Below are 11,192 nucleotides of genomic sequence, written 5' to 3' on the forward strand. Positions count from 1 at the left end.
CAAATGACTGAAACAAGTAAAAGAGTAAAAGAAAGTAAGTAAAATAAAACACAAAAACACAAAGTAAGGATCGACTAGTCATGACTAGCTTGGCACGGATGCGCGAGTACGCGAGTGCGCGCACCGGGACCACTGTTCGCTAGTAGTACCGCCTTGGTTTTTGAACAGCAGGAAAGTGATTCAGCTGAGTGTATACAAAAATGTTTGTTAGTACTCTTAAGGTAAATATTACCACAGTTGCAGACCACGTGTTTTACTGTGTTGATGAATGGTTGAAGGTTTGTAAGTTGCTAAGTCTTTAAATATTGCCGTATTTTGGACTGATTTTAAAGAAAGATCTGTTGATTATTGGGAAATCGATATTCCTATTGATCTACGCCAGAGAAAAATAAAAGGAAAACACGGGGGTAAGAATTAATTTAGGTAAAATTGTTGTATTTGTACGTAAACAACGACATCATATATATATAATATATACATATATACATATATATATATATAATATATATATATATTATTATATATATATTATATATATTTAATATATATATAATATATATATATATATATATATATATAATATATATATATATTATATATATATATATATAATATATATATATATATATATATATATATAATATATACATATATATATATATATATGTATATATACATATATATATTATATAGGTACTTGTATCGCAGAGTAACATATAGGTACTATTTAAGAAAAGTGGTCCCGGTGCGCGCACTCGCATACTCGCGCTAGCTAGTCGTGACTAGTCGATCATTGCTTTGTGTTTTTGTTTTATTTACTTTCTGTAAAAAAAAATTGGCCTAACTTCGGTATAGGTACCGGAAGTACCTGATACATTTCAAGAAAGTGTTTTTATATATATTATATATATATATAATATATATTATATATATATATATATATATATATGGGGGGTTAGGGTTAGGGGTGAGAGAAAAGGGTTTCTGTTATCTTCAGAAATGTAAAGAATGCCACTTACGGTACCTATACCGAAGGATCGCCAAAAAATTATTTATTTTGTGTCTTATTTACTTTGCTAGGTAGTCGTTCTAGGATCGACTGGTCACGACTAGCTAGCGCGAGTACGCGAGTGCACGCACCGGGACCACTCTTCTTAAATAGTACCTACATGTATATCAGGGGTCGCCAAACTTTTCGACCATCGACCCCCTTTTACCCACTTCTTCAACATCGACCACCCTCCTCATTCAAAATATCTTAAAACCCTACCGTACCGGATACTGATGCTGGCAATTAAAACGTTCGCTAAAATATACATGTACGACAAATTAAGAAATTCTATTGAAGACGACACACTTTTTTTACATTTAAAACTATATTTTCACGGTTAGAAAATGTGAAAAATCGCATCGTATTGCTGGAATATTTTTTAATTAAAATTGACAGCATCAGTGTGAGGGATGAGCATAGCGCTAAGTATTTCAAAGCAGTTCATCTGGGCGAGTTGGTCTTTTACATGCCGACCCACTTGGCTATCATCGACCCCCTGTAATTCCTCGCCGACCCCTTGGCTATCATCGACCCCCTGTAATTCCTCGCCGACCCCTTGGCTATCATCGACCCCCTGTAATTCCTCGCCGACCCCTTGGCTATCATCGACCCCCTGTAATTCCTCGCCGACCCCTTGGCTATCATCGACCCCCTGTAATTTCTCGCCGACCCCTTGGCTATCATCGATCCCTTGTAATTCCTCGCCGACTCCTTGGCTATCATCGACACCCTGTAATTTCTCGCCGACCCCTTGGCTATCATCGACCCCCTGTAATTCCTCGCCGACCCCTTGGCTATCATCGACCCCCTGTAATTCCTCGCCGACCCCTTGGCTATCATCGACCCCCTGTAATTCCTCGCCGAACCCTTGGCTATCATCGACCCCCTGTAATTCCTCGCCGACCCCGTTGGCTATCATCGACCCCCTGTAATTTCTCGCCGACCCCTTGGCTATCATCGATCCCTTGTAATTCCTCGCCGACTCCTTGGCTATCATCGACCCCCTGTAATTCCTCGCCGACCCCCTTGGCTATCATCGACCCCCTGTAATTCCTCGCCGACCCCAGAAGAATGTTTCCAGCTTTATCTTATTGAATGATAGTCCACGATTCCTCTGAGATCGATTCGTTCCCTTGCGTCTCTTACTACTTATCTCCCCTTTTAATTTTTAATTTACCTTTTTACTCTAATTAAACTGAACAATTTACCTCTTCTTTATATACTGTTTATAGTTTAATTGTGGAGGCGCAATGGCCCAGTGGTTAGGGCAGCGGACTCGCGGTCATAGGATCGCGGTTTCGATTCCCAGACCGGGCGTTGTGAGTGTTTATTTAGCAAAAACACCTAAAGCTCTACGAGGCTCCGGCAGGGGATGGTGGTGATCCCTGCTGTACTCTTTCACCACAACTTTCTCTCACTCTTACTTCCTGTTTCTGTTGTACCTGTATTTCAAAGGGCCGGCCTTGTCACTCTCTGTGTCACGCTGAATATCCCCGAGAACTACGTTAAGGGTACATGTGTCTGTGGAGTGCTCAGCCACTTACACGTTAATTTCACGAGCAGGCTGTTCCGTTGATTCGGATCAACCGGAACCCTCATCGTCGTAACCGACGGAGTGCTTCCAATAGTTTAATTCCATTCACACCGAGAATGCTTAGTTAAAGATGCGGTTTACACAAGGAAATCAATATTTCTGTAACAGAGTTATTGATTTCTTTACCTTGGCACAAAACCAGAAATTTGTCGGGGAGGGCACAAGCAATTATATCGATTCCAGACGGGTGAAAAACGAAGTTGGTCTCATTGGGATTTGAACCTGGAATGATTCAGCTAATCTGTGTCATTGTGTTTACTTTTCAGATGCCTCTTTTATTAATTATATAGGTTAATGACTCATTGATACATTCTTAACAATATCAATTGACAGCGCTAGAATGCTTATTCTTTTACTTGTTTCAGTCATTTGACTGGGGCCATGCTGGAGCACCGCCTTTATTCGAGCAAATCGACCCCGGGATTTATTCTTTCTAAGCCCAGTACTTATTCTATCAGTCTCTTTTGCTGAACCGCTAAGTGACGGGGACGTAAACACACCAGCATCGGTTGTCAATGCTAGGGGGACAAAAACACAGACACACAAACACACACACACATATACATACATATAGATATATATACGACAGGCTTCTTTCAGTTTCCATCTACCAAATCCACTCACAAGGCATTGGTTGGCCCGGGGCTATAGCAGAAGACACTTGCCTAAGATGCTACGCAGTGGGACTGAACCCGGAACCATGTGGTTGGTTAGCAAGCTACTTACCACACAGCCACTCCTGCGCCATGTATTTAAACAGAACGCTTTTCAAGCTTTCAGTTATGGGACAGCTTCACATTCCGAGTTCAAATTCAACTGAGGTCATCTTTGCCTTTCATCCTTTTGGGGGTCAATGAAATAAGTACCAGTTGAACATTGGGGTCACTGTAATCAACTAGTCTCCTCCCACCAAATCTGAGGCTTTTTGCCTCAGGTAGAAAGGATTCATCATCATCATCGTTTAACGTCCATTTTCCATGCTAGCATGGGTTGGACGGTTCAACTGGGGTCTGGGAAGCCAGAAGGCTGCGTCAGGCCCAGTCTGATCTGGCAGTGTTTCTACAGCTGGATGCCCTTCCTAATGCCAACCACTCCGTGAGTGTAGTGGGTGTTTTTTACGTGCCACCTGCACAGGTGCCAGACAAGGCTGGCAAACGGCCACGATCGGATGGTGCTTTTTACGTGCCACCAGCACGGTGTCTATTATTATTATTAGTATTATTATTATTAAGGCAGTGAGCTGGCAGAATCATTGGCACATGGGACAAAATGGTTAGTGGGATTTCTTCCAGTGCTTGACTTTCTGAGATCAAATTCTGTCAAGGTCAACTTTGCTTCTCATCCTCTTGCGGGGTCGATAAAATAAGTACCAGTTGAACACTGGGGTTTGATGTAATTGAGAAGCCACTTCCTACCAAAATTCCAGGCCTTTGTGCCTTTGTAGAAAGAAAGGCTGCAAGCTGGCCGAATCAATATTCCACCAAGGTCGACTTTGCTAATCATCTTTTCACAGTTGATAAAATAAGTACTCACTAAACACAAGCATTGACTAAACCCTCCCCTCAAAAAAAAAAGAAAAATTCAAGTTTTGTGTTTATAATAAAAAGAATTATTTTTTTACTCTTACACAGCATCACTTGTTTTTATACAATGGAAGAAAATCCCTTTCCTGATTTGAAGATAAGCAATTATGACTTCCTGGATGAATCAGATGATCGTCGGGTGTGCCCAAAGTGCGGAAAATCAAGGAAATATTTCTGCTACACCTGTTATAAACCCGTGATAGGAACTGAACATTTAACACCTGTCGTCAAGGTAAATCAATCACATCTTTACACATTTTCTTTCAGTTAACATCTGTTGTCCATGCTGGCATGGGTTGGTGTAACCAGAGCTGGCAAGCCAGCAGGATGCACCAGACTCCAGTCTGATTTGGCATGGTTTCTACAGCTGGATGCCCTTCCTAATGCCAACCACTTACAGCATGTGCTGGGTGCTTTCCACATGGTACTGCATAGGCGCTTTTAAATGGTACCACACAGGTGCTTTTATGTGATGCCATAAGGGTGGGGTACTTTTATATGTTGTGGCAACACCATAAGTACTTTACACCACCAGAAGGATCAGTCTTAACACACATGTATGTATACATATTTTACAGTCAATAAAGTACATTTCGAATGTAGTAAAGCTGTAAGGACAGCAGAGACAGAAGGGTGGAGGCTTAGCTCACATTATAAAAGTGAGGATGACAGTGAAACTGGAAAGAGATAAATTAGTGGTGAGGAGGTACCACAGTGGTTCTGCAAACTTTATGAAGTGTTATCCACCAGATCTTTCTCTGTTATCAACCATTAACCCATTAGCATTCACAATATTTTTTCAAATGTTGATTGAGACCCCCTTCGGTCATGACTGACCATGGGATTGCACCTAGAAAGTTACCCTCCCAGGCACAAGTCCAGGCAAGGTTGTTCATGGAAGACCAGCATTCGCCCATGCATACCGGCCTCCCCTCTCCTCGCTACCAGTGTTATCCAAGGGAAAGGCAAAGGGGCCGATACAGCTTGGCACCTGTGACGTCGCAACTCATTTCTACAGCTGAGTGAACTGGAGCAACATGAAATAAAATGTCTTGCTCAAGAACACAACACGCAGCCCGGTCCAGGATTCGAACTCACAACCTCACGATCGTATGCTCGACGCTCTAACCACTGAGCCATGCATCTTCACATGTAATGCTTATTTATTCACATTGGTTTGAATTAATCATGCATTACCTTGTAGCTTCGAGATATCAGTGATGGGATTGTATATTGGTTCTTGGTCTCAAGAATTTGTCTTATGAAGAAAGGCTGAAGACGCTCGACCTTTATTCTCTAGAAAAACGACGACGCCGTGGAGATCTCATTCTTGCTCACAACATCATAAGCGGAAAGTGTAACCTCTCGAAAGAGCTGTTCTTCACTCCTGCTCCAGAGCGTCGGCTGCGGGGTCATTCCGAAAAGCTCTATCTGTGACGATTTCATCTCAATCGAAGGAGAGGGGCTTTCTCTTGTCCGGGTTGCGGATCCGTGGAATAAGCTGCTAGACGAGGTGGTGAAGATGCCGACGACCGCTCGGTTCAAAGTCTCCCTTGACCTCAAGTGGCCTGAACTCTTTACATGAACACCCTCCCTGTACATAACTCCATGTCCCCCTACATGGCCTTGATTTTTGCTTTTTGAGCCAAAAAATTAACTAACTAACTAACTAACTATTTTTACTATGACATTGTCAAGTAGGTGTGAAAGGGCAGATCGGGCCAGTTTAAACATAAAACAAATAGAAAATTTGGGGCCAGATATGGTCGGTTTATTTGCTAAAGGGTTAATATCGTCTTTGTTCTTTCTTTCAACAGCTGCCGATTGCCATTGACATCCTGCGCCATCCTAGTGAGTGTGCTGGTAAAAGTACTGCCAGCCATGCTGCTGTTTTAGCGCCAGACAACGTCAGTGTCTACACGTATCCTTGTGTGCCAAATTACGATAAAGACAAAGTAAGTATTAATTAGAAATTGATGGCTGTGTGGTAAGTCGCTTGCTTACCAACCACATGGTTCCGGGGTTCAGTCCCACTGCGTGGCATCTTGGGCAAGTTTCTTCTACTATAGCCTCGGACCGACAGTTGTCAAGCGATGTTGGGGGGACAAACACAGACACACAAACTTATACACACACATACATATATATATACATATGTACGACAGGCTTCTTTCAGTTTCCTGTCTACCAAATCCACTCACAAGGCTTTGGTCGGCCTGAGGCTACAGTAGAAGGCACTTGCCCAAGGTGCCGTGCAGTGGGAATTAACCTGGAAACAGGTAGTTGGTAAGCAAGCTACTTACCACACAGCCGCTCCTGCACCTATATTTAATTTAATTATTATCATAATTAATTTAATTTTTTCCATGTTTTTTTACATGTCAGTATTATCATTCGAAATGATTATGTGGATTAAAAATTTATAAAAACTTTCAACATTTTCTCTTCTCCATTTTTTTGTAACTGTTAGTTGGGTTTATATAGAATTTTATCCTATATCTAACCGTATCGCCCGGCGTTGCTCGGGTTTGTTTCAGCCCTTTAGAATTGGAATTTTTGAAAAGTAAAAATTTTGCATTATGTAGCTTGTTATTTTCTTTAAGTGAACATTTTTATCTGGTTGAAATACACCAAAAAATGGCAACACAGCAGTCAAAAAATCGTAAAAAATAAGGATTTTCATAGAAAAAAAGCACCTTTTTGATGTAAATAATTTTTGGTGTTAACAAGGTCCAATTTGAATTTTTTCTTTTATACGGAAGGAAGAGCAAGCCCTCTTCTATCATACTCTCAATTTTGGTCAACTTGTGCCGCAGGGTCTCGGAGGAGATAGTGTTAGTTGAAGGCTACCAAACCTGCCACACACAGACAACTTCATTTTATATAAATAGAGAGAGAGAGATACTCATAACACATTTTTAATTAATACATATATGTATTAATTAGTGGATGGAAAAGTTGGGTGGACGAACAAATGGACAGTAGGTTGTTTGGTCAGTCATTTACTTGTTCAATTCACTACAAACTTAAATTGGTTGATTCTGTATTTTCTAGGTTGTTTTGGTTTTCCCTGGACCTCAGTCTGTCACACTTGAAGAGTTAAAGGCTGCTGCTGCTGCTGGGTGCATCTCCAATCCACAGACTTCTTCAGATTCTCAACATGAAATTGGGGACAAACCATATACCCATGTTAACAACGAAGATTCTACAAATGGTTTGAACGATTCTACAAAAGCTACAAAGAGGAAATCTGATTCAGCAGGTTCTCCAACTCCATGTCGAAAATACACTAAACTGTCCAAGGCGCCATTTGAAAGGGTAATCTTCATTGACTGCACATGGAACCAAACCAACCGAATTTCTAAAGATGATCGTCTAAAAGGTAAATAATCATCATCATCGTCATCATTGTTCGTTTAACGTCCACTTTCCATGCTGGCATGGGTTGGACGATTTGACTGAGGACTGGCGAACCAGATGGCTGCACCAGGCTCCAATCTGATCTGGCTGAGATTCTACAGCTTGATGCCCTTCCTAATGCCAACCACTCTGAGAGTGTAGTGGGTGCTTTAATGTGCCACCGGCACGAGGGCCAGTCTGGCGGTACTGGCAATGGTCACGCTCAAATGGTGTTTTTTATGTGCCACCTGCACAGGAGTCAGTCCAGCGGCACTGGCAACGACCTTGCTCAAATGTTTTGTCCACGTGCCACTGGCACAAGTACCAGTAAGGCGACGCTGGTCACGATCACGCTCGAATGGTGCTTTTGGAAGCCAGTCAGCTGCTCTTGCAGTGATCCTACCCAGATGGAGCTGTCAGCGCTCCATTGGCACGCGTGCCATTCATCGAATTTGGTTTGATTTCTATTTCATTTGCCTCAACAGGTCTTTGCAAGCAGAGTTTTGTGTCCAAAGAAGGAAAGGTACGCATAAGTGGGCTGGCTTCAACCCTGGTAAAGGCCACGGGTTATGGTCTCACTTGTCTTGTCGGGTCTTCTCCCACACAGATGCCATTAAGTTATTGTTGTTGTTGATGCTGTCATTGTTATTGATACTCCTGATATTGTTATTAAGCCTCAGATCAACTTTGAGCAAGCCTACAATCAAAAGCATTCCAGCCTTGACCATCATGTCTCTATATTTTCTTTTTTCAGAATATGTAAAATTACCTTATCCAGTGCCCCACTTTCTTTACTTTAGACAGTAGGTTGTGTTTTGAGGGAAACTTGACTGCTAGTTCTAGCAGAACAAACGACCACATAGAGGAATTCGTCATTGTTTTTATTGGTTGGCCCTGATCCTGTAGACCAGTGATTCCCAACCAGTGGTATGCAAGGGCTTTCCAGGTGGTGCGCCTGATGCTATGTGTGACCTTGAGGGGCACATGCGTATAAAATGTGCCATGTGCTCATTAATAAATGACAGTTGCTCGTTTGGTTTCTGGTGCATGTCTTCGTTCTCTCTGGGCTGGGTAGAGGCTCACTGGGGGCAAGTGAGGCAAGCATGCCATTACAAGTTAATATTTTCTTCATAAAAATGTTTACTGCCTTACACGAGGTAATCTAGCGGTGTTTTGCTACTTTTATATCCATAATTTTCTTATTGTGTATATTATTATTATTAGTATTAATATTATTTTGTATATTTTTTTATTTTTATATTTTTTTATTTCTTGATTGATTAATTTTTCAACTTTTCCACAGGATTTAATATTGGGTTGTCCTGAAAGTTTGTGCCGATTTATAGTAGCTTACCTTTCGACTTATTTTAGAACATGGTTGAGTCCATAAAATAGGATTTGACTAAGCTACATTTTCACAGAAGAAGGTTTATGTTCCTGTAACCTGTGTTAATTCTGTCACCCTTTAAAGTGAAAGATAAGAAAGTTCATTTTTGGCACTTGATGCTTTGGGAACCAGATAAAAATTACTGCAGCTCGGCTGGGATGTGTTACCCCACCCTCCATATTCACCAGATATTGCTCCTTCGGATTCCCACTTATTCAGGTCTCTGCAGAATAGTCTTAATGGTAAAAATTTCAATTCCTTGAATGGCATAAAAAGATACCTTTATGAATTATTTGTGATGAAACCATCTCAATTCTGGGAAGAGGGTGTTTTCAAGTTAAAGGAAAGATGGAGACGCATTGTGCAACAAAATGGTTCATATTTGGTTGATTTAAAATGTAATGGCAAGTATTTATTGACCCTTTTCTTTCCTTTAAAAATCGGCACGAACTTTCTGGACAACCCAATAACATGCATTATACATATATATATATATATATATACATATATATACATATATATATATATATATATATATATATATATATAATATATATATATATATATATATATATATATATATATATGAATAAATGAAAGAATGGAGTCGAACGAAGATGTTAACAAAATTCCTTTTTCTCGACATATGTTTCGAAGACCACATGGTTTCATTTGAAAGGAATAAAGGGTGTATGATGCAATCTTCTCATCAGGAAAGAAAATTGCATCATATACCATGTTGTCTTCAAAACATATGTCGAGAGTAAAGGAATTTTGTTAACATCTTCGTTCGACTCCATTCTTTCATTTATTCGTATATAACACACAAATTTCTGCAAATGAACCCGGAGTTTCTACCCTTGGACAGGTCGCTTCAACCGTGTTTCTGACGCGAATTTGCTACCCTGGTATCGGTTCAACGCATTTTCCATGCTGATGATAAACATAGGATAATTCATTCACTTATAGAAATATATATATATATATTTGTATATATAATAAACTGAGATGATAAAAGGAATGAACAATTATGATATGAACTTCAATAGCTTTTAGCTGTTTCTGCTGTAAGATGCAGTGCACCCACATTTGAGTACTTCAGTATCACCCTGTTGCTTCTTCAGAGCTTGAAACATATGTACATACACACACACACATATATATATATATATATATATATATCTTGTTTCTCTTTCTTCTCTTACTAGGAATTCGTTGTGTGGAGATGAAGACCAGGCACACCAAATTCTGGCGCCACCAGCGGGACAAACCAAACACCTATTTGAGTACTGTTGAAGCAATCTACTATTTTCTACGGGACTACCATACGTATTTTATCAGTGACGAGTACCACGGAGAATATGACAACCTCCTCTTTTTCTTTTGCTTTATGTATCAAAAGATACGGTGTATGTACGATGGAGGACACCATCTCCTTGCTTATAAACAAAAAGACAAAAAAGAATCTGAAGAAACACAATCATAGTGTAGAATTAATTGATATACATTTTTATTAACTTTTAATTAAATATCCCTTTGCAATCATTTATATGGAAATATATTTTTTTATAAACATATTCAAATTCCGTTTTGGTTTTCATTTCACACATTCATGTGTATGTATCTATATATATCATCATCATCATCATTTAGCGTCCGCTTTCCATGCGGTTCAACTGGGGACTGTGAAGCCAGAAGGCTGCATCAGGCCCAGTCTGATCTGGCAGTGTTTCTATAGCTGGATGCCCTTCCTAACGCCAACCTCTCCGTGAGTGTAGTGGGTGCTTTTTACATGCCACCCGCACAGGTGCCAGATGGAGCTGGCAAACGGCCACGGACGGATGGTGCTTTTTACGTGCCACTGACACGGGGGCCAGGCGAGGCTGGCAACGGCCACGATCGGATGGTGCTTTTTACGATCGTGCCACCGGCATCGGGGCCAGGCGAGGCTGGCAACGGCCACGAACGGATGGTGCTATGTGCCACCGGGACGGGGGCCAGGCGATGCTGGCAACGACCACGAACGGATGGTGCTTTTACGTGCCACTGGTACGGTGGACAGTCGGGGCGGCGCTGGCAACGGCCACGATTGGATGGTTCTCTTACTTGTCACCGGCACTGGTATCACAGCTGTAATTTCCATTGATATTGATCGACTTCGACTTTGGTTCAGCTTTC

The 11,192-nt window shown here is 41.0% G+C and overlaps 1 protein-coding gene across 2 annotated transcripts; it reads left to right on the top strand.

The window, feature by feature from the left end:
• The first annotated feature begins 233 nt into the window (after nt 1-233).
• On the top strand, nt 234-10,597 carry LOC115223622 (tRNA-uridine aminocarboxypropyltransferase 1). Of its 2 annotated transcripts, none has more exons than XM_029794286.2 (5): nt 234-407; nt 4,277-4,460; nt 6,046-6,183; nt 7,283-7,610; nt 10,223-10,597. In XM_029794286.2, the coding sequence occupies exons 2-5, from the start codon at nt 4,296-4,298 to the stop codon at nt 10,498-10,500; spliced, it is 909 nt and encodes a 302-aa protein (XP_029650146.1). In that variant the 5' UTR covers nt 234-407; nt 4,277-4,295; the 3' UTR covers nt 10,501-10,597. The 2 variants fall into 2 exon arrangements, with proteins under 2 accessions (XP_029650146.1, XP_036368357.1); XM_036512464.1 differs by having other exon boundaries at nt 234-278.
• Nucleotides 10,598-11,192: the final 595 nt, after the last annotated feature.

This window comes from Octopus sinensis, linkage group LG23, assembly GCF_006345805.1.
Source record: "Octopus sinensis linkage group LG23, ASM634580v1, whole genome shotgun sequence".
Lineage (NCBI taxonomy): Eukaryota > Metazoa > Mollusca > Cephalopoda > Octopoda > Octopodidae > Octopus > Octopus sinensis.

Bases quoted from the DNA above. Each gene is read 5' to 3' on its own strand.
- LOC115223622 (XM_029794286.2), top strand. From the start codon at position 4,296: ATGGAAGAAAATCCCTTTCCTGATTTGAAGATAAGCAATTATGACTTC. The intron at 6,184-7,282 runs GTAAGTATTAAT...TGTATTTTCTAG, and splicing joins CAAATTACGATAAAGACAAA to GTTGTTTTGGTTTTCCCTGG. The intron at 7,611-10,222 runs GTAAATAATCAT...TTCTCTTACTAG, and splicing joins TAAAGATGATCGTCTAAAAG to GAATTCGTTGTGTGGAGATG.